This window comes from Zootoca vivipara, chromosome 3, assembly GCF_965207765.1.
Source record: "Zootoca vivipara chromosome 3, rZooViv2.hap1.1, whole genome shotgun sequence".
Lineage (NCBI taxonomy): Eukaryota > Metazoa > Chordata > Lepidosauria > Squamata > Lacertidae > Zootoca > Zootoca vivipara.
In genome coordinates this window covers 99,129,171-99,154,358 of record NC_142586.1, presented here as the reverse complement: position 1 = coordinate 99,154,358, position 25,188 = coordinate 99,129,171, and the positions used below count along the sequence as shown (strand labels likewise).

The 25,188-nt window shown below is 40.5% G+C and overlaps 1 protein-coding gene across 1 annotated transcript in view; it reads left to right on the top strand.

The window, feature by feature from the left end:
• Positions 1-25,188, top strand: part of LRPPRC (leucine rich pentatricopeptide repeat containing) — a 113,423-nt gene that overhangs the window by 32,576 nt on the left and 55,659 nt on the right. Inside the window, exons 12-23 of the mRNA XM_035111198.3 lie at positions 1,408-1,526; positions 2,631-2,724; positions 6,785-6,854; positions 12,152-12,179; positions 14,253-14,310; positions 15,454-15,560; positions 15,772-15,849; positions 16,176-16,229; positions 17,254-17,367; positions 19,180-19,310; positions 22,184-22,269; positions 23,800-24,007. Coding sequence (XP_034967089.3) covers positions 1,408-1,526; positions 2,631-2,724; positions 6,785-6,854; positions 12,152-12,179; positions 14,253-14,310; positions 15,454-15,560; positions 15,772-15,849; positions 16,176-16,229; positions 17,254-17,367; positions 19,180-19,310; positions 22,184-22,269; positions 23,800-24,007 — 1,147 coding nt within the window. The remainder of the gene's footprint in view (positions 1-1,407; positions 1,527-2,630; positions 2,725-6,784; positions 6,855-12,151; positions 12,180-14,252; positions 14,311-15,453; positions 15,561-15,771; positions 15,850-16,175; positions 16,230-17,253; positions 17,368-19,179; positions 19,311-22,183; positions 22,270-23,799; positions 24,008-25,188) is intronic.

Below are 25,188 nucleotides of genomic sequence, written 5' to 3'. Positions count from 1 at the left end.
ACACACACACACACACACACACACACACCACTCCCTTTCTCTACCCAAGTGCATTCCTCTATCACTCTCACAGACAACTCCCACCCAAACCTTCTCTCATCAGAAACATACACATTCAGGAAAGCCACCAGCTCCTTATAGTGGACAAAACACACACACCCTGTGATCACCTGTGTAGCTCAGTCAGTATAGCATGAGACTCTTAATCTCAGGGTTGTGGGTTTGAGCTGCATATTGTGGGAAAGATTCTTGTACTGCAGGGTTTGGATTCAGGGGTGGCCAACTCCCAAGAGACTGCGATCTACTCAGAGTTAAAAACTGGCGGTTATCTACCCCATTTTTGGGGGGGTTCAGGTCAAAGTTTTTTAGGGGAGCCAAAGTTGTTAAGATTCTTACCACAGGCGTCCAGTGATCTACCGGTAGATCTACCTGTTGGTAGATTGGCAATAGTCTTGCTGCTTGGCAATAGTCTTGTAGCCCAGTCCAGCCTTGTGCAGGTCTACAATCTTGTCCCTGACATCCTTGGGCAGCTCTTTGGTCTTGGTCATGGTGGCTACTTTGGAATCTGCTGGATTGATTGCTTCTGTCGACAGGTGTCTTTTGTACAGGTACTGTAACGAGCTGGCATCACAGGTACTAGCCCTAGAAACATGCCTCCTAAATAAACTTTTTATACCTTTTATACCCTTACAGCAGGTGCTTCTAATCTCAGCTCCTTACATACAGTGAAGATACCAGGTAGCCTGACATCTGGCTGGTTGTTAAGGGATCAAATACGTATTTCACTCATTATAATGCACATCAATCTCTGACTTTTGTCTTCTGGGTTTCTGGGGGTTTTCCTGTTGTTATTCTGTCTCTCACAGAAATTTACCATTAAAATTATGAACTGGTTATTTCTTCGTTAGAAGGCAAACAGGCAAATTTAGCAGGGGATCAAATACTTTCCCCCTTCACTGTATGTGCTTATGGTAAAGATACACATGAATGTAGCTGATTTCACAGCAGAACCTGATTCCTGAGGACGAGACAGAGCAGCAACTGGAACAAAGCAATCACAAAGTCTTGTTTCTATAAAGCCATTTCCAATCTTTTAATTTTTCCTGACATTGCATGGAGATCTATAGTTTTAGGGTTGAATCTAATGCAGCATGAGCACTTCTGCTTGCATAAAGGGACACCTTCTCCCTCTGCAACCCCTTGTACTATCCCCAGATCTGCTCTGGAGAGTCCCACAATCCTCCGGGGCAGATGTTGGGGCATGTGAGGGACTGTAGGTGAAGAGGTTCCACTGGAGAAGCAGAACTCTGATCTGTTCACATATGGACACATTGAATATGGCCCAAAGTTTCTAGGTAGCTGAAATTCAACATCTGGTTCAGCATCTGTTTCCCCTCCCCCCTTTAGGTACAATTGAAGTCCTCAAAGCAATGCATGAAATGCAGGTAGAGCCTGATATAGAAACATATTCCAGCTACGTTTTGACAAATTTTGATGATATCAGCTCTGCGCGCCGTCTGCTGCAGGTGAGTTAAATAGTTGGCTTATTACCGTACTTCATATCCCAGTGATGTTAACTTACCAAGTTTCATTTTATTTTTGTGGTGATCTTGATGCTGTACTAGCCCTAGAAACATGCCTCCTAAATAAACTTTTTATACCTTATCTTTAATGTATTTTCCATATTTTTCCAGAAAGCTGCTTTGAGGCATTAAGAATGATTAATGACTTATTTTGGAGTTGAAATTTCCAGAATTATTTGTGTAGTGGATGGTGCAGGAGGGAATCATTTTTACACCAGTATAATTTTAAGCCATTCGTTTAAATCACATTTCTAATTTTTAAATCTTAATGCATATAAAATAGTTGCTGTAATAACTAAAAGTTATTGGCTTGCAACTAAATACACATTTTATTATTTTAGACAATATCCAACTAACTCTGTCAGCACCAGGATTTATGCTTGTACAGTGGAACTCCCTCTCCTCTGCCTGTATGCACCTCATGCCCTCTCCAGATCTGCTCCAGAAGGTTGAGGGAAACCTAGAACAGATTTAAGGGTACACAGTGAGAAGAGTCTGATGTGCAAGCATAATACATAGATATTTCAGAAATACTTGCAACCTTCTATTAGGAAGGCCAGAGACGCAGGTGGTGCTGTGGTCTAAACCTTCTTGGACTTGCTGATCAGAAGGTCGGCAGTTCGAATCCCCGTGACAGGGTGACCTCCCGTTGCTCAGTCCCAGCTCCTTCCAACCTAGCAGTTTGAAAGCAAGCCAAAAAAAGTGCAAGTAGATAAATAGGTACCACTCCAGTGGGAAGGTAAACGCTGTTTCCGTGCACTGCTCTGGCTTGTGTGTTCTGTTGCGCCAGAAGCGGCTTAGTCGTGCTGGCCACATGACCCAGAAAAAATGTCTGCGGACAAATGCCAGCTCCCCTGGCCAGTAAAGGGTCCCTTTACCTTTTTTATTAGGAAGGCCAGTGCCAACCTTCCATTAAGAAGAGGATGGGGTTTGTCTAAGGCTGATTGTTGAATTCATACCAGAGTTTGGATTTCATGCTGGGGTCTTAAGCACTGTGCTCTACCAGTTGTTCCTGCATTTCGTCTCTGTATTATGATCTTTCCATAGGAAGCGAACTTTCCTATTGATAGTAAATCATTCTCTGCAGCAGAAATCAGATACACAGCAGCCAGTGGGAGACTGGAGGATGTTTTAGCTTTATGTAAGTATCCTTGATGTTGTGATTATTATTTGTACAGCCATTGTCTGTTGAAGCTAGATGTAAGAATGAAAAACGTACTTTTTAATTTTTTTAAAAAAGTCTCCTTGATAGCATAAATAAAATTTACTTCACCAGTTCCCTAGACTTGGAGTTCTAGTGTGCCTTGCCTCTTTATAAATACAGAATTAATGATTAAAACAAGCACAAAATAAATCCATAAAATCACATTTAACTTTATTCTATGAAATCCACAATCTCAGATTGCATTATCTGGGTTTGGGCCATTGTTTTGTTGTTATAACTACTTAATTCCTGGCAAATAGAAGGGGAAGAAATGGAGGCATTTCTACTCACCTCCTGGCAAATAGAAGGGGAAGAAATGGAGGCAGTGAGAGATTTTACTTTCTTGGGTTCCATGATCACTGCAGATGGTGACAGCAGTCACGAAATTAAAAGACTCCTGTTTCTTGGGAGAAAAGCAATGACAAACCTAGACAGCATCTTAAAAAGCAGAGACATCATCTTGCCAACAAAGGTCCGTATAGTTAAAGCTATGGTTTTCCCAGTAGTGATGTATGGACGTGAGAGCTGGATTATAAAGAAGGCTGATTGTCAAAGAATTGATACTTTTGAATTATGGTGCTGGAGGAGACGCTTGAGAGTCCCATGGACTGCAAGAAGATCAAACCTATCAATTCTTAAGGAAATCAGCCCTGAGTGCTCACTGGAAGGACAGGTCGTGAAGCTGAGGCTCATGAGAAGAGAAGACTCATGAGAAAAGAAGACTCCCTGGAAAAGACCCTGATGTTGGGAAAGATGGAGGGCGCAAGGAGAAGGGGATGACAGAGGTCGAGATGGTTGGACAGTGTTCTCGAAGCCACCAACATGAGTCTGACCAAACTGCGGGAGGCAGTGGAAGACAGGAGTGCCTGGCGTGCTCTGGTCCATGGGGTTATGAAAAGTCGGACATGAATAAACAACTAAACAACAACAACAACAAAATAATTCCTGAATTTGGGTCACAGGCTCACACCGTCTTCATATCTTGAATGTGCCCTTTAGACAGGATTTGTGAGGACAGGATTTGCAGGGAAAGAGACAATGGGGTGGTTTCCCACTTTGATCTTGCAGAGAACAGTTTCCAACCTTCTTTAGCCTGAGGGTTGTGTTCAGTCTTGGCCAACCTCCCGGGGGTTGCATGCAAGCAGTGGTGTAGCCACCCCCACCCCCCCAAACACTCATCTATAAGGTGCAGTAGCAGCGGATGACGGACTGGGGGTGGCAGTGGCATTCGCATTGTTGCTGTGTATTGGTACAGAGCAGTGGAAGAGCAAGGCTGCAGTGTGTTTGGTGCCAGCACGAGTGCTGGATGGGCTCTGCCAGTGCCCCTGCAGCTCCCCCCCTCCCCCCCATCTTGGTATGCAGCAGTGACTGGACAACCAGAGGCCAGGTACCCCATCATCCGCTGCTGACAGAGTGGACACACAGCCCTCTCCTCAGCTGATCAGCTGGGGGGGTGTTTGTGTGCTATTTCCCCCTCCCTGCTCATCAGGCGCTCTGATTAGCATTGGAGCAGACAATTTGCATTGCCAGGTGCCAGACTAGGTGAGGTGGTTCAAATTTCTCCACCAATGCTCACCAACAAATAATCAGTGATCTGACCTCTTCCCTCACGTGGCTATCTATTGATGGGATGAGGGAACAAAGAATGATGGTTTTAGGCACTTTTCCTAGGTAACCAGAGACGTCAAAGCTCACAATAGTGCTCATAAGTGAGATTCTGATACGCTGCACAACTTCGAAGTGTGGAGCGTAATGATCTTGGGATCACTGTCTATCTCCTTTGCTTTCCCTATGTGTGTTTATGCATAAAGAAATTCCTTCCAGTAGCACCTTAGAGACCAACTAGGTTGTGTCATAGGTATCAGCTTTCGTACCTATGACAAACTTAGTTGGTCTCTAAGGTGCTACTGGAAGGATTTTTTTATTTTTTGTTTCGACTGACTATGTCAGACCAACACGGCTACCTACCTGTAACTGTGTTTATGAATGTTTTTCTTCCTCCACCCCACTCCAGTTTAAACTGCTACAACATCCAAAGAGTCATCAGTGCATACTTGTCTTTACTTTAGTAGCGTCACAACTCTTGTGAAATACTCGTGAAATACTGCTTTGTACATTAAACTATTGAATCTATATATTGGGGGTCAGCAAACTTTTTAGCCCGATCCACTGTCCCTCAGACCTGGGGGAGGGGGAAGGACTGTATTTTGGAAAAATAATAATGAACAAATTCCTATGCCCCACAAATAACCCAGAGATGCATTTTAAATAAAAGGACACATTCTACTCATGTAAAAACACACCGGTTCCCAGAAGGCGATTGGGCCGGCCCCCGGGCCTTAGTTTGGCTACCCATGCTGTATACTGATAGTCTTACCAGAAAGGGTTTCATGTTAATAGATCAAATTAAAGCTTCCTTTTGTGGTGCAGCTGGTTAAGGGGAAGGCAACCTGATAAAGCGGACTGCTACAAAAGGGCTATTGATTTCAGCTTCCAGGTTTCTATAATGCTTCTTACTCCGCCAAACCTTTATTAGGCATTACAAATATAGGCCATCATAAAACATCCATATATAATTTTTGTTTAAAAAATATATACAAATAAACAGGATTTTAATTGGAGTCTATTATAAAGTTGTATAATGCATAGATTCCCAAAACTGAGAAGATGAAAACTATGAAGGAATCTTGATGCATTAGACAGTGTGCACAAGGGTGCCTGTTCTCCCTTTCTCAACTGCCCCATTCCACTTCATTGTCATCTGTTTTTCATTCCCCCCCCCCCCAGACTTGTTTGTCGCTAAGGAAACCAGCTTTGCCGGCTGTCAGCGGCAGCAACAGCGGTTGAGCATACAGAGCTGTACCGTGTTGTTGTTGTTTTTGAAACAAACAAAAACTTGTTAAACATAAGATTGCTTTCTCATTTATTCATTTCTACATTTAGATAACAAAAATCATGAGGGATCACAACAAAGAAGCAGGGAAGTTCTTTAGTGTAAGGCCCAGTTGGTCTAGGGCAGAGCTTTCCAAACTTTTCATGTTGGTGACACACTTTTTAGACTTGCATCATTTCACAACACGGTGATTCAGTTTTACTAGCAAACCGGAGGTTAAAGTAACCCCTTTCCAGCCCCGGGAGGAGTGCGGGGAGTGTTCATGCGACACACCTACACGCTGCAGCCGACACACTAACATGTCGCGACGCACAGTTTGGAAAGCTCTGGTCTAGGGACTGAATTTGGATTCTCCTGCGCTGCTTGTCTGGAAGCTAGCATGGAAGAAGTAATGCGTTCTGCCAGAGTGCATGCATTTGAAAGACAGATGGGCACTGATGTTTCAACTACTAGAAATTCTGCCTAGCTGTTGATTTTTAGAGCCGTTCAATGTCCATGTTCTTCCTCCGTCAGCTGTCTGCTCTCCCACCTCCCCTCCACACATACCAGCTTGTGTGTTTCATTCCTGGCTTGAATTAAGCCAACTCCCCCCACCCCTAGTGCTGCATAGCAGTCTCTGTTCCATTGTCACACATAGCCTAGGCTTATGAAATTTAGCTTCCCAGATACGTTACTGAGAGCTAATGAGTGTTGTGGATTCTGTTTTATCTTTTGTAAACCGCTTTGATGGTTTTTTAAATACGTGTAAATTGTATGAGATAAATAAATGTATTTCACTTGGTGGAGACTGATTCAACAGGGACTGTTGCTCTAAGTTAGTATGCACGGAGATGAACATGCAGTAACTGCATTCCCTAATAATTGACAAAAAACTCCAAAATGCACTGTAATTCCAGGGTATTGTATATCTTTCTCTTTCTAGCCAGCAAAGAAAGACCTCTCTGTATTTAAAACTTGAAATTATTGGAAGATCATGCATTCATGTGCCAAGATGATCTTACTAAACAGATTCTCTTTAAATAAATGTCTTTTGATACCGAAGGCTTAATGCTTTTCGGAGAAGCAAGGGTCAACACATTCTAAGAATTTTCATTTATTCTGCAGTGTCTTCTCCAAATATGCCACCCATGGATCAAGTGCAATTCAGAGGCAGTCTAACCCTTGGATTCAGGCGGTAAGAGTTTATGAATCTTTCACTGCCACCTTTGTACCTTGGATGCCCTTGGTCCTTAATCCCAGGATGGTATTTTGGGCAGTTGCTTTAAGAAAAAAGGGGTGAGGAATGAAAGTACTGTATATTTAGGAGCTGGATAGGAGGATATCTGTGGCTGTAAGAACCAGTGCAGGCCTATCATCTCTCTTAAGGTTTAAAGAGCCAGAATGAACCCTACATTGTATTTTAACAGACCATTGTATTTTAATATTTTGTTGGAAGCTGCCCAGAGTGGCTGGGGAAACCCAGCCTGATGGGTGGGGTATAAATAATAAATTATTATTATTATTATTATTATTATTATTATTACTTCCCACTCTTGTGAGTGACATGGGTGGGAAACGTTCAACCTATGCAATCACTGGCTATAGCATAATTATTTTTGGTTCTGTGAATCGAAAGCTTAATGCGTGATTATGTAATTGTAATAGTTATCATTTATATAGTGCATTCAGTTTTCAAAGTGTTTTGTGCAAGTTGTTGCCATAATGGCATCAACCCTGAAAGTAAATGGGTATGACAATCTCAGATGAAGCACTAAGGCTGTGCTTGCCTAAGGGTACCCAATGAAATTGCAAAATTCAGTATAGCGCTAATAATCTCTTGTCTCCCCCTCCGTGCTGTTCAGGGGTTTCTCCCGGTCCTCCAGGGAGGATTTGAGGGAGTAAAGGAGGGGATGCCCCATTGCCCTAGTGGGTGTCATTGCACTGGCTTCTGCTAATAGAACCCAGAAACTGAATCTGGCCTGCAGCCTTCCTCATTATGGCTCATTCTTATAGCCAGTGTACTGTACTACCACACCACCTGTCATACAATACTTGTGCAGAAGGGCCTGCTCAATGGCTCCTCCCAATTTTTGGACCTCTCTTCCTAGAAAAGCTAGACTGGCTTTCTCCTTGTGGTCCTTCCACTGGTAGGTGAAGACCTTTGAGAACTGACTGCTATTAAAGAAAGGGCTGGTGCCGTGCTGTGCTTATTGCAATTATTTGTATGGTTTTAATTTATTTTATGTACATAGTTGTACTTCTGACAATGTTCAGTTGTTTTTTAATTTGTTTTTCTGTGTTTTTAGTGGTTCTCATTTTTATATATAAGCTGCCTTGAGTCCCATCAGGCAAAAGACGGGGTATAAACAAATTGTTGTTGTTGTCCAGTTTTTACTTAATCCATGCTCATAGTAGGTGTTATGTTATTTAGACAAAGCCCAGCTTCATGATTCACAGTCATGTGTCGTCAGGCTGTGTTGTTGGACTGTTACAATATCAGAGCGCAAGTTATTCCACATGCTAAACAACAACACCCTAAATCATCTTCTCGTCATGCTAGTTCAGTATGTAAAAGGAGATTTTTGAAAATCACGGGAGACAATTATTTACTATAGCATTAGAAATGCATTTTGTGCTATTAGGTTTGTTCATTTCTGAAATTTCTTTCTCTGGCCAAAGTTAGCAGATTTAGATCTTATGGTACCTTTTATATGGTAATTCCATCTGTTTTCAGGGCCTAAAAATGTGTTCACTATGATTGGTGAAGTATTCGGCCAATACTTAAGATCCATATCAGACCAGTTGTGCCTTTCTGTGGACCTTGAGGTATTGTTGAACTATAGTTTGAATCATCCCAGACTGCTGGACAGGCTGTAGCTGATGGAAGTTGGAGTTTGGCAACATCTGAAAGGCCCTACCTCTACTTGAGATCAAAATGCTTAAGTTATACCCGCCCCCTCTGTCATATACGTTTTCAGATCATCATGCATGAACAATCCTGTTCAGAATCTGTATTGAATAAAGCAGTTAGGATGGGACAGGAAGAAAAAGGGAGAAATTCTGAAAAGCCACCATAGCACAATATTTCCTGACACCCCCTTTCTGATGGAGAGAAATCAGCTGTTTTGTTGAACAATGCCTTAAAATGTTAAATAAGCGCAGCAACCATAGACTGCTTTAGGTTTTTAAAATAGGTCCATTAAAATTTCAGACCTTGTGTACGTGTTTCAGTGACATAGGGCTTTTTCAAGACACCTCCCCATTCCAAGAATAATCTTGGAAGATTTTGAGAGATGTTTTGTAAATTCAGAACGTCACAACTCAGAGGGATAAACATTGGAGAAGTGACAAGTACAGCTAGCCATGCACATATGAAAGTGTCTGCTTCCTTGGATGCTTGCATAACTCTTTACCTCTGGCAGTTCAGAGTGTATTCCAGTGCTCATTGGCCACCATCAGTGCAGTGCCCAGGCCATATGCTTGCTTTTCTTGAAAGAGAACCTCCATCCTGGCCTCTTTATGTGTTTCCCGGAGAACAACACGGCCTTTCTGCTACTGAACTCCTGTTTCGTTCACCCTCCAAGGAGGTGGGAGGTGAAGAGGCAAACAGTGCAAGTACTAGGCTTCTGGTCAGTTTCTCATGAAGTAAAGCAGCATAACCCTCCAGGAAAGGGAACTTTGGGTAGGATGGTTGTAACTTACGTTTTTCAAATTCAATATTACTCAATCCACGGTTAGCATAAGCCATGATCTGCCATTTTGGTTTGCTAACCAGTTTGCTATTAATTCAGGCTTTATGTGTAGCTATAGTTGAGTGTAGATAATTATGGTTTGGTGAGCATACTCACCCTTTGAAAGGCAAACGTTGGTGACAGTTCACGGTTGTCAGGCCCCCACCTCAAAACACACCGGCAGCAACTCTTACTTGAAAGTATGTGGCGTTTTTGGGAGCTTCTCTCATTACTGAGTATCAGTCAATTTATTGTGTATAGCCAAAAGACCTTTACAATGTACAGCAGAGGGCAAGAGCCCTCTTGAAAGTAAGGAAAATATGTTTATTCAGGCTAATAGCAGTACAGGCTCAGCAGCACAAGCAAAAGTCAAGAGGCCAAGGCCCATGAGCAAGACTTATAACTCAACAGAAGCTTTGAAGATGTCTCTCTATAGCTAACATGCCCCTCCGCCCCCCGCCAAGCATTTAAAGACAATGTAGGGTGAGCTCATTCATGGGACTCTCTCACCCTCTGAGTCTGCTGCATTCACACATGCTAAAAACCCATTTATCCAGCTGGGAAAACTTGCTGGAGCAAAAATGTCTTCAGCTGTGCAGACTGTGGGTGCCTGTCATATCTTGGACAGGAATGCCACCCTAGAATAGACATAGAGACTTCTTTACTCTACTCCATTACCAATAAATAATGCAAGGTGAAAGGTCTGGCAGATTAAGCCAGGATGGGTACACATTTCAGTGAATCCGCCAGTTTGTAATTAATCAAGGAGAAGCTGGATTAGTTTTACCCACAGCCATATCAACACTCAATTCAGTATCAGTTTTTAGTTAGGAATTAGAGAGTGAGATATGGATGTATGTCCCATCAGTAGACAAAAAACAAAGTGCTTCTCTGCACAAAGCACAATTAATTTGTAGAGTTCATTTCCAGAAGAGTGTCATGCGTGCTCTATAGTTGTATTTCCTTCAACAGCCCTGTCAGTATTATTATCCCCATATTGCAGATGGGGGAACTTGAAGTTGCAAGACAGGGGGTATGCCTAAGGCCACATGGCAGAGACCAGAGTTGAACTGGGAAGTTCCTGGTCATAGCTGAGTCTCACTGATGGCCACTAGGTTGGATGGACCTAAGGGTTGGGCAGATTCATGAAGAACAGGTCTAGTAGCATCTGAATTTAAGAATAATCCTGCTGTTGTTTGGGTATGTTTGTTAACTGGAATTAAAAATAAATAAAAATATTAAATAAAGAATAAAAAGAATAGTACTGCTGAACTAGACCAAAGATCTATCTAGTCAAGCATTATGTTCACACAGTGGCCAACCAAATGCTTTTTGGGAAGTCCATCTGACACCAATGCAACATTTTTATGTTTTGATATTGATGGCTGGATATTGTCAGCAGAGTGAGGTGTGGAGGCAGGACTTTTCCTGTTATGGCTTGTTTGAGAACTTCAGGTGTCTGGCTGATCAGTGTTGGAAACAGAACATTCAACTACTCAGATTTGTTTGGTCAACAAGGCAGTTCCTACACTGATAAAGAGAGTCATGATTTTAACCTACCGATTTCCAAGAACAGCTAGAATCCGTCTGCATTTGCTTCCAGTGCACTGTTCCTAATCCAGGGCAGTGTTTTTAATCTGTAGCTGTGGACCAGCAATTTCACACTACGCAGTAAATATTGCAGTGTCGTTCTGGTTATTTAAACTGGGAACATCTTCCTTCATTTTTCAGATTCAGTTTCTGTGGACTTGTATGTCCTGCTGGAATTTTTTGTTTAGGATTCCAAACAATTAAGGTTTTAAAATCAGCAGTCTTTAGCAAATAAAATTAAGTATCCTTGCATACCTCTTTTTCTGCTTGTGAGGGAGCATCTCATATATGGTGAGGTCTTGTCTCTTCTCAAGGACTGTGTTTCATGAGAGACTGTGACAGGTATTTCACAAAACTGCCAAGATTTTTTTATATATATAAAAGCAGATAAAAATGAAATTATGCAATCCTCTTTCAACCTGGCAGTCTGGAGAGGAGATATATGTTACAGTAGCTCACTACTGTATTTTGGAGAGTATGAAGGTAATTGTTGATATTAAATAATACAAGTGTATGACTTTACTTAATTTGAAAATGCTGCCTGAATTTAGATATGCAGATAGGTTACAACCCCGAACCTTTAACAGTGGGGACAGTTGAAAACTGATTAATGCATTTACGTTTAATGTGTGATAATGAGTTGAATGGTTAATCACACATTAACAGATTAATCATGCAGATTAATAAGCGCTTTCAGCAGTACTTTTAAGGAAATGGACTAAGCATGTTGGAAAGTACGTTTTTCATGTCACCAGCAAACTATTCATGTACAAGCTGCAAATTACTGTTGTGGTTAACCCTCTCAAAAATCATCTGAAGTAGATACCAGAAGGTCTGAGGAACCTTAATTTTCTGCTGAATGGACATTTACATTCACATTGATATTTTTGTTTCCAGGCTCCCCCATGTAAATGCGAGCAAGAAACTGGTTGAAACACATTGAAACAATGGATTCTAACATAACCCTCCTTTTCTGTGGCAATTTATATACAACGTCAAATCATTTTTCAAAAATAAACGTGACAAAATGTTAAATCATTAATTTATTTTTAATACCTTTTACCCAAACAAATCTGCATGTGCTTAGCTGTAATTTTTTCTCTTAAAGAAATAGCTAAATTAAACAAATATTTCTGGCCTTCGATTAATTATCCTCTGCTGCCCTCTACAGGTCCTTTGATGTAGATCTCTGGAGCGAGGTAAGACGGTGAAACTGAAATAAAGTAGAGCTGCTTGAAATGTTTTGGGTACAGAATATTACGGAAGTATAAGTAACAGGAAGTTGCATGCTCACAGTCTTGACAGTAACTTATTTGGAGAGTGTTGTATCTTGTCCGGTGCATTTTAAATTTAGGGCATGATTCAACCTAAGCTAATTCTGATTTAACTCAGTGGGGAGATTTAGGCACGTGCTTAACTCCCAGCCACCTTCACTTCCCCATATCTAATTGGATTTAAGACATGCTTGGCTTTGGATGAAGTTTGTTGATAAAAAAAACTTGGGCAGAAACTTGGACAGTGGTAAGGGACTGCAGGGTTGTTTCAAAGTTGGGCTCTCTGCCAAAGTAACTTCTTGCAAATTTAATAATTATGTGCGAAAGAGATGAGGATTGGGGTGGGGAAGAAGACTGAACCCATTTGTTAGGCTCGAGGGGAAAACCAAAAGCGCCTTACATCTCTATATGTCACCAGTTTAAAATTCAGAGAATAAGCAGTATGGAAGTGAACCAAACAATTGAGGAAGTCATTTACAAAATAACCAAGGCTCCTTCTTGCACAGCATTTTCCTACACCCTGTTTAAAGTTGTTGGAGAACCTGTGGCTCCTTGATGTTCCTGGAGTACGGTTCCCATCAAGCCTAGCCAGTATGGGCAGTGGACAGGGATACTGGGAATTGTGGTCTAGCAGCTTCTAGAAGGCTGCAAGTTCCCTGAAAGATAATGAAGTGATAGGAAGATTGCTCTAAAATGAGTTTTTGGATCCATGTTTCAGCAAAACACTACATGGGGCACAGCATAGCTTAGTTGTTTTTCTTCTATTTATTCCTCTTGGATGTAGAAGTAGGGCTTATTTTTCAAAAGAGCCTTTTCTTTCTGTCTTCTGCATCTTGACAATCTACACCTTCCTGTTTAAATAGGAAATACCACCGGAGTTTTCTTGCCTGTATGAAGTTTTGCAAATCAGGCTGCTAGTACAGCTCCAGATGTGGTGTTTGCTGAGGCAAAGTTTATACTAAACTCAGAAGTGGGTCAGAGCTACAGAAAGAATGTTGTGCTCTCTGGTGCCCTTTGTGCTGGCAGAAGGCTTTTATTTAGGAGATTTCCATGGGGGGGGGCTTTTTACTAATTTAACCTCTGTCCCCCCTGTGCCTCTAAAATCTGCTCCTGTGGGCGCGTGGGGACCCTTCAGGAGAGTGTGGGAGGTGTTTTAGGAGCTAATTAATATTGGGGAAGAAACACAATTCATTCTGTTGCTTCACATGCCAAACTGTCAAATAAGTTAGCCATAGGAAAATCAGATCAAAGTCTGGATGTAGTAAACATCTTCAGTTTTGCATTCCAAGTGTGCCATGCAGTCCTATTCCTGTTTACTTGGAGGTCAGTTTTACTGTTTTCAACTAGGCTTACTTCCCTGTAAATGTGTTTAAGATTGCAGACTTAGGGTTGTATCGAGTGTTGGTCCTACTCAGAGTAGACCCAGTTGAATGAATGGCCATGGCCAACTTAGATCCCTTAATTTCAGTGGGCTTACTCTAAGTAAAACTTAACTGGCTATAACCCGTAAGATATATTTTTTGCCTTGTTTAAAGAAGTGGGCCACTTTGCTGGTGTCGGCGTTATGTACTAATTAAAAATGTGGATTTTTATTATTATTTACAAATATGTAAAAACTGTTGAGAAACTATAAAGACTCTTAATTTTAACACCTGAAAGTGACCGTGTTTAATGATTGCTTTAAGCAATACTTTCTATTGTGGCTTAAGACACTAGGAACAGAATCATTGAAAGACTTCCTTTCTTTCTCTCTCCGCCCCCCCCCCCAACTTCCAATATACATTTTGGTGTGCAGCATACATGCTGTTGGTGTTGATTTTAAATACCATATTTACACACACAAAAAGTCTTCCTTTTTAAAGAGCGAATTGCTATGATGTGGCATAGAATAATAGCTTAGTGGAGAGATGCTTTATTATTTGTAGAATTCAATTTCAGATACTATTTGCCCTTGCTTCTTCTTCTCGGCTGCAATGTACGATTATTCTGTCTTACCAGATAACAGAACTCTTGTACAAGGATGGACGTTATTGCCAGACGCCTCCGGGACCAACTGGTAGAGTTTCAATTTCTATGATTGTAACTTATCCACAAATCCGTTCTTCTGTGTAATGATGGGCTTGAGGGATTACAACCATAAACACTGATTACTTCTTTTTGAAAGTGAAATTTGGAAAACATGTTGGGTAAAATCTTTATCCAGATGATCACAGTATATTTTATGGAATCCATGAGATTGGGGGGGGGGTTTCCCCCCCTTTTCTTTCTTTAATTAAAATGTTCTCCATTCATAGAGTGCACATGTGTTAAATAAGGTTTGCAACACTGATAACATAATCAGATCCCTTAAATAAATGTTTTACAACTACAACCAAGTGTTGCAGAAAGCTATTAAAACGAAACAAAACATAAAACTATTAAAATAGCATTTTAATTGCTTTCTGTCATATCAAAAAGCAAAATGCCACTTAGTATCTTGAATAAAGTGACTTAAGACCTGCTGAACACTCTTAATAAATAATAATAAAAGAATGCAGTACATGTCACTAGTAGATGTCTTATCAAAAGCTCATTAGTTCTTCCTGATGCTCCTATACATTTTATGCTTGAGTGCCAAAGAAAATTAGTGCTGTTCACTATGTAGCATCTTTTGTTAATCTTGATTTTCATTGGCTAATAAGCAGCTCTCCACAGGATTATTCGATCTGGTTGTTAAAAATCATTTAATACTCCTTATTGTATTCACGTTCGCTTGCTAGGCTGCAGAAAGCGTGGTAAATAATGTGAAATATACAGTGCTGTGTATGCGATGCTTTAGGAAGCTCTTTATTTCCTTTTGAATAAATGACAAAATATTTATGGCAACTATTTTGGGGTAGTGGGCAGGAAAGTGGGGGAGAGGCCTTGGGCAGTACTGCTTCTGTCACACAGCAGTGAGAAAAAATAGATTGAAGATAGATTCTGTACTGAAAAGCTGTCACCGGGTTTGAAAATAATTAATATTCCTTTCACTCACCAGTTAGATATGTGCTCCCAAACCACATAATCTCTATGCCTCAGTGATCATTGTTGCCATTTTGGAGCCTCTCATCAGGGTGACATCTCACACCAAAATGATTTCTTATAAATTAATCTTGATAACATGACAGTGTCAGTAATTTTAGTGGAATGCTTTCTCTTGTGTTCCTCCCCCCTGCAGAAGCTGTTGGCTATTTTCTTTATAGCTTGATTGACAGCATGAGTGACTCAGAGGTACAGGCCAAGGAGGAGCGGTTGAGACAATACTTCCATCAGCTGAAGAAGATGGTACCATTTCATTTTTTGCTACATAATGCCTGTCCTGCCTGACATGTATCTATTAGATTTGAAATTGCAGCTTTTAAGTACAACCAGACCACTTCTCAATGACATGCGAGTGCTGGAGACTTAAATTATGTCTGAAATTTGTCTAACAGAAATTATCTCAGTTTGGTTGTGTTTTTAAAACTCATGTAATTTTCTCCACCTCTTGGTACAGAATATAGTAATCCCTCCCAACATCTTTAGAGGTATTCGCAACCTACTGGACAGCCGCCACGTTCCTGAATTAATTAAGGTCTGTAGTGGTAAATTAAATGTTGTCTTTCAATATAAAACATGTGTCTGTACTCCCCATGGATCTGTTTAGAGAGAAACAACATTTAAAAGGAACTGTTTCTGATTTTTAAAATAGCATATTGATCTCCTTTTTATTTAATTTGGAAGCATTTGTGTTTTGGACAGACAATTTTAAAGCTCTAACTATGAGGATAAATAGGGACAGAGAGACTCTTTTCTATGGCTTAACAGCATGCTTCATGATATTGCTGAAATGGGATCTTGTTCAGTTCTATTTGTCATATATTTCATACATTTTCTTACACTATATATATTATCTTTTAGGATGTAGTTATGTTGACTGATAGAGACACATTGTTGCCTGGAGAAATATCAAAAGTAAGTAGGCTGGCTATCTAGGTTTATTTGTTAGTAATCAAATAATTTATGTATACAAAAAGGATACTTTGCTTCCAAGGTATTCTGTTCTCTTGTGAAGCTGACATTTCAGTCTTTTCGTGGAATTAGCTTCAGTGTTAATAACAGTAGAAGCATAATGTGTCTGTTAGTTTGGATATGTCGTCTGCATATTTGGCCTTCCCAGAAACTGGCTCGAACACCTGAGACAGCTGCTGTGACTCAGTTTCCCCATATAGAAAAGAGAGGAACTCATGGACGGTTACGAGCCTATATTTTTGCCATTTTGGAAAGGGAAGGGCAAGTTGCAAAAAACCCTGCCTGGCCTCACTTGCATCAAAAGTGCATGTGAAATCCTGTACACCAGGGTGGGGCAAATGGATGTGGCATCTGCACTCGATGGTGAACCCCCCCCTTTTTTTTTAGGTTCTGGGCAATGCATGCCCTAGGAATAATCACAAACATTTGCCTTAATTCTGGTTACAGGTAGGTAGCCGTGTTGGTCTGGATCGAAGTAAAAATAAAAAAATTCCTTCAGTAGCACCTTAAAGACCAACTAAGTTTTTATTTTGGTATGAGCTTTCGTGTGCATGCACACTTCTTCAGATAACTGAAGAAGATAACTTCTTCAGGTATCTGAAGAAGTGTGCATGCACACGAAAGCTCATACCAAAATAAAAACTTAGTTGGTCTTTAAGGTGCTACTGAAGGAATTTTTTTATTTGCCTTAATGGTTCTGTGGTAAAAGCACTTAAAGCTCAAAGCAATTGCACATGCTCGTGCTGAGTGAGGGAAGACGCACCACAGCAAATTTGGTGTTAAGTTGTCCTCCTCTATAGTGTATGCAAACTGAAAATATAAAGGAACTGTCATGCATTTTTGCTATGACTTGAACAGTTGCAGAGAATTTATGTTCTTGCTGGCACATGTCTGAATGTTTTCTCTCTTAATTCAAGTGGTTTTCAGGGATGTTTTGTTTAGTAAACATCTTATTCTCTTGCCATAGTTCCCTGCACTTCGAGTGTCTGAATTGGAGGAGAAACTGAAACAACTAAAAGCTGAGAACCAGCCTATTGGAGATGTTTTGAAGCAGCTTATATTTGCTTTGTGTGCAGAAGAGGTAACTTTTGAAATAGTTGTGTGTTTAATTTGCAGCATTCAGTGACAGTGACTCTTATCTATAGAACACCCATCAATGTACGTGGCAGTGAACCAGAATGGTGGTGGTAGTAGTAGTAGTAGTAGTAGTAGTAGTAGTAGTATACAGAGTAATCTAAGTGAAAGAACAAGGAGGAGCCTTGTGACATCTTAACGTTTGAGACATATGCTTTCATAGACAAGAGCCCACTTCATGACATGCATCTGATGAAGGTGGATCTCGCCCACAAAAGCTTAAGACATGTTGTTATTGAGGAGGGTAATGTTATTTACTAAAATGATTACCCGCCTTTCACCAGTATTCCCCAGGGTAGGGATTCAGCAGTTTTAAATTTAACATTACGAACAGTTAATACAAATTGCAGTCACAAAATTAGGGGCGGTGGTCCTGAAAACACATATCTCAGGTGTCTTAAGGTCGGAAAATGCCACAACCTAGGAGCTGCTGCAGAGAATGCCCTCTCTCTCCCACCTCCTCAATTTCTGACATTGGTTTGTCTTTAAGGTGTTGTAAGACCCTTTCCTGCTAAGATGCCCACCCCTCTGGAAATGTTTACTAAGTAAAAGACAAATCCCGGCTCCAAGGAGTTTGAAATCTTAAGTGAAGGCAGGGGGATGTAAAGTGGGAGGGAGACAGAGAGAGGCAAGTGAAGATAACCAGAGATGAAGGGTTGCGAATGTAATTGCATGTACTTAGGCTTCATTTCAGGTGGGGGTTTAGTGCAAGGGAGAATAATGTTTCGAGGGTTCTGGTTTTGGCCCTTGTAAATCATATCAAAGTACAAAAAAGCAATTAAAGCCCCCCAAAAAGTCAACTCATTTCAGTTACCTCTTGAATGGCATGTTTTGGGATTACTCTGGTCTTTTAATGGTAATCTGCAAAGTGAATGATGGTAACAGCTGTGATAGGTTTATCATACATGCCAAATGTCCTTTCAAGCCATGGCTCTGGTCTCTTGCATCTAGATTGTCAAGCAACTGATACATGCAATAGTCATTTGCAAGTCAAATATTACAAGGTGGTTAATGCGGGGATTGAAATTCCATTTTCCTGCTGGAGAAAAGCTTTCTGAGATAAAGAGGCTCTTGCCTTCATCAGCAGGCATCCAGCTATAGTTCATATTTTGTGTAGGTCTGCAATTTGCTGTGTATTCCAAGACTCTGGTCCAATTTCTTGTTTGTGTGCCTGTGCCATAATGCCCATTATTATACAGCAAACTGGAATATGGTTAACCTTATAGCTTGTATTCTATAATGGCAGAAATTTAGGCCATGAAGAGGTTTCGCTTCATTTTGTTACTCGATATAAGAAGAGTGACAGGGGAAGCTTTTGACATGACCTCTGTTCATAAGCATATGTTCAAGATGTAGCCAAGCAGCTGCCTTAAAAAAGGATATGGGAATGCTTATTTGGTTTTAAAAGTTGGACACTTTGTTCCTGCTTTTGCCCACGGTTAAAATAAAACTTCCAACCGAATACGAATGCTAACATATATTCAAGCAAGAAATCACAATAGTAATTATGTGCCTACCTGAGATGTCCACTAAAGCATATAAACCGCTCCTCAAACAAAAGGTTTCGATTGGACAAGTTCAGGTCACTTGCTAAAATAACTGTAATTTTTGCAGATGTAAAGCACGTGAACTTTTAACAATCAGCACGCAGGCTATGCATACATAGACAAATGTGGTTTCGCAGCAAAGCCCTGGAATGCAAAATGTCATGTGGACTTTTCTCTTTTAGTTCATATCTTTTCCTTAATGCTCCTCCTAGAATATGCAGAAAGCCCTTGAAGTGAAAGCCAAATACGAAGTGGACATGTCTGTTGGTGGCTATGCAGCCTTAATACATTTGTGCTGTCGACATGATAATGCAGAGGAGGCAATGAACCTTAAAGAAGAACTGTAAGTACACCGGCCCTGAAAGATGTCAAAGAGATTTATGCTGATGCACAGACCTTATTGAATTAAGTAGGTTGAATATTAAAAAAAAAAAAACTCCAACCCTCATACATTTTTAATTAGCTTTTCCCCTGATAAAAATATTTTGCTGAAATTCGAGATTGGTTGTAACAAGTTGTCATGATTATATAATCACATGTTTATTAGTGGTGCTCTATGTTGTATTTTAATAAATCAATTTATGATAAGCTCTTAGCAGCTACCTTGGCATTCAGATTTGGTTTCTGAGCTGGGTAATGTAGCTGCAGTATAGCGGGTTACAGCGCTTGTAAGTGACATTATGCTTCTAATACCTATCTGCAAACATTTCCTTTTCAAGTCTCTGTTTCCAGAGATAATATCTTGGTTGTGAAAATTAGCTCCCAGCCAATACCTGTAATGCGTGGTTTGTTAGCAAAGTACTTTGCAGATCCCCATTTTTTCCTCCTCTTGTCTCTTAGTTTTATTTCTTTAATTTTAATGTTAAGGTAAATTTGAGAACAGACACACACACTCGCATATTTAGGAGCTTCTTTCTGGTCTTTTGGCATGATGTTGGACCAGTGTTGATGAGAGTTTCGCAACTGACAGTGAGCTGCAGGATAGTCAGTCATTTTCCCAATGCCCGGTCATGTGTGAATCTCTCTCTCTCTCTCTCTCTCTCTCTCTCTCTCTCTCTCTCTCTCTCTCTCTCTCTCTGTATATTTCTGTTTCACACATATACGTGCAGGTTCTGCAGGTTCAGTGTGTTCTCCTGTTGCTAAAATGAACTTACATTCCTAAACTTTAATTGAAAACCCATTTTTAAACAGGTTCCAAAACCCTGCTTACGTTGCACATGAGTAGAGGTGATATATATAGATATATACCATAGATGTATATACTGTAGATATATATAGATATATTTGTGTGTGAGAGAGAGTGTGTGTGTAATTCTGTAACTATATTTGTTAACTCTATCTCATCTGAAGAAAGGCCTCAGGTGCAAATAAGACTTTTTAGCTGCTGTGAAACAACTTCCTTATATTACCAAGTTGCATAAGTCAGGTGTTTCCTAGATAGCTCTGTGTTCTTGAACAAATCCTGGGCCATGTTTCAAGAGAAGGGATCTTCTATTAATTCAATATGCTCATAGATGATCCTGCGGAGTACATTTGCTCAGGCTATGTTCAGCTCACCGGATTATCTACAAATGAATGGCTTAGACAGTCTATACAGGTCCAGTGTTCTCTTATGGATTCACCTGCAAGAATCAGTCCAGATCTGCCAAGAAGGAACTGGCCCTTCAATTTATTTAAGATGATCTATTTGGCAGCCCTTGAAAATGTGCTATCGTACGTAGTTTATTATAAAAAGACACCTGCTGCTACAGAAGCAGCCCTTCATCCTTTTTTACCATAATTATGACTACGGCGATGAGTTATAAGATGTGCAGAGTAGTTTAATAGGTATGTTGCATTATGCCAAAAGCAAGTTGATTCCAATAAGTAATTTGCTTTGGAAAAACATAGTTTCTCCCATGGTGGTATAATGGACTCAGTTGGGTTCGGCTGGTCCTACTGATTGAGCAGTAGAGGAAGCCAAACCCAGTTGAATCCATTGTAACACCACGTAGAAATATCTTTCAGATAAGAGCAACGGTCCCTTTCCATAATTCCTTGTGAACTGAGGAAGTTGTGGTCTGTTAGATTATGGTGGTGGTGGTGGTGGTGGTGGTGGTGATAAAATCAGTATTAAATGGTAGCCTTGGGATAAATTTCAAGACTGGTTGACATTGGTTTAGATTTGGACAATCAGTCCTTTCAGGCTTACTTCTGGGTACATGGCCATAGGATTATAGCCTAAATGGTGTACCCTTAATTTCCATTTTCATCAATGGGATTTACCTTGTTATTATATTTTGTACACCACCATTATTATTTTTCTTATGAGATGAAAGTTTATGAAAATTTATATATATAATAAAATAAAGAGTTGCTTAATCTGAATCGAACCTATTATTTTTTTGTTGATGGTAACACACCCAAGATTTACTTTCTTCATATTTTTGTTTACCTATTTGATTGAGACCCGGAAATCCTGCAAAACATTTTAAATGAATAAATGAGAGAATAAATAAGTCTTTGGATGTTTTTGGAGCTCTGCTCATGAAAGGGCAACTCCTGATTTTCGCAGATACCCTCTTCCCATTGCAGGCTCCCACACCACATTCTAGGCCTTCCACTCATGTAACTGTGGTTCCAACCCAATGTCTTCAAGAAGCAGCGCATCCTTTCATAGCGCCGATGCCTCCGTGATATACCAGAAATAAATTTACTTCCTAATCGCACACTGAATTAGCCAGGAGTAAGCCCCATTGCAGGGATGTGGGTGGCACTGTGGTCTAAACCACAGAGCCTAGGGCCTGCCGATCAGAAGGTCGGTGGTTGGAATCCCTGCGACGGGGTGAGCTCCTGTTGTTCGGTCCCAGCTCCTGCCAACCTAGCAGTTCAAAAGCATGTCAAGTGCAAGTAGATAAATAGGTACCGCTCCAGTGGGAAGGTAAACGGTGTTTCCGTGTGCTGCTCTGGTTCGCCAGAAGCAGCTTTGTCATGCTGGCCACATGACCCGGAAGCTGTCTGAGGACAAACGCCTGCTCCCTCGGCCTATAGAGAGAGATGAGCGCCGCAACCCCAGAGTTGTTCGCGACTGGACCTAACGGTCAGGGGTACCTTTACCTTTAAGCCCCATTGCACTCAGTGGGGTTGATTTCTAAGTAAACATCTACATGATTGCGCTGTGAGATTATTATATTCTGGCACAAATTGAGTTGATGCAGTTCTTTTTATATACCCCAGCTCTCGTAAAGATTCATCTGTTGCTCTTGATGCGGGCAAGTGCTTAGCCTTGGTGAAAGTTTTGTGCAAATGTGGCAGAGTAGAAGGTAAGTGCTCTTTCTTACAGTGTATATTTTTGCTATATAATGAAGGTATCTTGCAACCGGAATAAAAATATGAGTTGATATTAATGGTATATCATGTCCTGCAAAGTGCTTGAACATTTTGCATACAAATTTGCATGTGAATTCAACCAGAGATACTTGGACAGTGCAGGCCATTAGTTTTAATGGATTGGCAAGCTTGTCATTTACATTTGCACAGCTCAGTGCTTTTTGCATTTCTGCAGCTAGTTTTTATTAGCATTGCTGTTTGGATTGAGTTTGAAGATCATGACTTATGGCACAAATTGCATATGTGCCTAGACTAATGGCTTTGTTTTTGCTTAAGAAGGTCTGAAGTCTTAGCATAAAGCCTATAAACATAACCTCCTTGTAAAGGGTCTAAGCACTTCGGGGGGGGGGGGGAGAGCCACCCTCTAACTTTTTAATAAATGTATTATAATATTAAGATCTTAAATTTGTCTTTTATATATTATTAATGTAACATTTTATAACCAACAGCTGAAGAATATTGTTAAATTAATCAGATCTTTAATTGTAAATGTATTTAATGCATTTGGGTGTAAACGGTATGTATTTAGTAATCGATGAAGTTTATACACTAGGTTATCACCGCCATTAATTAGAGGGTGGAAATAACAGTCTGTTTCTGACTAACCAACTATAATTGGCATTTGTTCTATTAAACAGAAAATTTATTTCCAAATCCTTTAATTGAAAGGGTGTTCATAATAGATTTGGATTGTTTGTTAGAGTGAGATTTCACCCCAAAACATGATAAAACCAGATTGTGGCTACCTGTGCAATTAAAAGGTGGCATTGTGTTGATTTTCTGAAGCACACAGCGTGCTGCATGCAGCAGGCACTTTCAAAAGATGAGCCCTGCTTTTATGTAAAATGGTCAAAACATTTTGCCTGTGCAATAATTAAGAACATTACAAAAAATGCACTTATTCCATATACCAAAATGTTTGTTTCTGCCTTCTTAATGAAGCTTAATGAACCTAATGTTTTAACATGCACTCTCTTAGAAAGCTTTCATTGGCTCTCCTTGGCTAATTAGTATCGACACAGCAAACAGGCCCTATCGGTATCAGACCATTAGTCTGGCTGTATATACAGTGTAAACACATCTTTATTATCTGGCCTCGTGACAAGCCATCTGCTGAAGAAACAATGGTGTGATTTAGCAGATGTTAGCACTGAACGATAAAAGCATCCATTTAGTAGGATCTTGTTGCTATAGGGCAGACTCTACAGGGTTACGTAGTGCAGAGTGGGCACACAGTTCCTATCTGTAATTTGTAGTCAAAGTTGCAGCAAAATGATAAAACCATGCTATTGTGGATTCATAATTGTAGTCTCGTTTAGAAATGCAAGTAGTAATTAACTTGAAATTGGCATTATACACCAGAATTTACATTCCTGCTGGTTTTTTGAAATGCTGTTTTAATAGCAGTTTGTTTTCTCTGTACATGAAATTACCTAAGGGTCTTTTGTGGTGGTTCATTGTAGATGCTATTAACATTTTAAAGGAGATGAAAGAGAAGGATGTCCCTATTCAATATATATCAGCCACATCCTTTTTCCACATTATTAATGCTGCTGCCCTGCGTCATGACATTGAAGTGGTGAATCGGCTACTCGAGACCATTGTGTCCCTGGGTCTAGCAAAGCCTACTGGAAACCTGTGTTCTCCCCTCGTTGGTGTTCACCTTGAAAAGTAAGTTGGTTGCAGTCTGGATCTAACTAAAGAAACAATTGTACTTTGGCTTTTATGCTCACAATTAAAAGTTGCTCTGATCCACTGGAAGTGGTCCGCTCTTGTACTCTGGATGGGGATGTATCAGACAGCTGTTTTTTTGGGGGGGGGTATAGTTGGTCATCCAGCAACCTGTCTGCTTCATAGTATCACGGACCATGCTTCTTGTCATACACTCCTAATATGCTGTATTTGGAGCACAGTTCCTAGTACCCTCTAACACCTTTTCCTGTCCTTCCTTAGTTCTGAACCTGATTATTTTATTGTCAGAAACAAATGTATTTATACTTTGGTGTGTGTATTTCAAAAGCTTAATGGGCAAAAGCAATTTGTTCTCTGGGACAAGTCCAGCAAAATTGGAACACATTTCCAGAATTGAGCAGAAGCAGGCGGACTGAAATCAGTTACCTTCCTAAACCAGCCCTCCCCATTTTGCTGCTTTTCCAGATGTTGCTAATTACAGCTCCCTCATCCCTGACAGTTGGCCATGCTGGTTGGGAGTCAAAGAGCAGAAAGCTGCTCAAGAATCTGTTGGGTATCAGCAGTGATTGCCAAGTGTTAGAAGCCTTTAGTCAGGCTGCAGTCTAGACTGCATCTAGGGATGAAGCCTTCTGAGCCCATAACAATCCAGGAGCTAGTGGCAGTGCAGTGCAAAGGGCCTGTGCTGGTATAGCCTCAGCCTGTACGTAGCTGCTGAAAGCGCATTATTTTCAGGTTTGTGGGCACAATAGTATCCCTGCCCTTTAGGGGGCAGTCCTGTGCCTTGTCTACTTAGCAACAAGCCCTTGAGTTGGACTTGAGTTGCATGCTTAGGATCCCAGTGATGTATAGAATCAGGTGGACCACAAAACAAATGTTGCTAAGTCACTCCCAAAACCCCCAAAACCCAACACCAAGAACTTTAGGCTTAAACTTGGTAGCATTCTTAATTAGGAGTACAAATATGATTCTGCAGATTTCAAGAAATGGTTAGTCCCTGTCTAAATTTAATTCAGTAGTTAAATGGTGTAAATTGAATCCTGAATGCGGTGAGTTGGTTTCACTTGCTCTCATGCTAGGTATTTCTCTCCAATATACTGTAAGGATCAAAAGGGAATCAAATAACATATTAACAGTAAAAACCGAGGTGTCAGAGGGTCCTG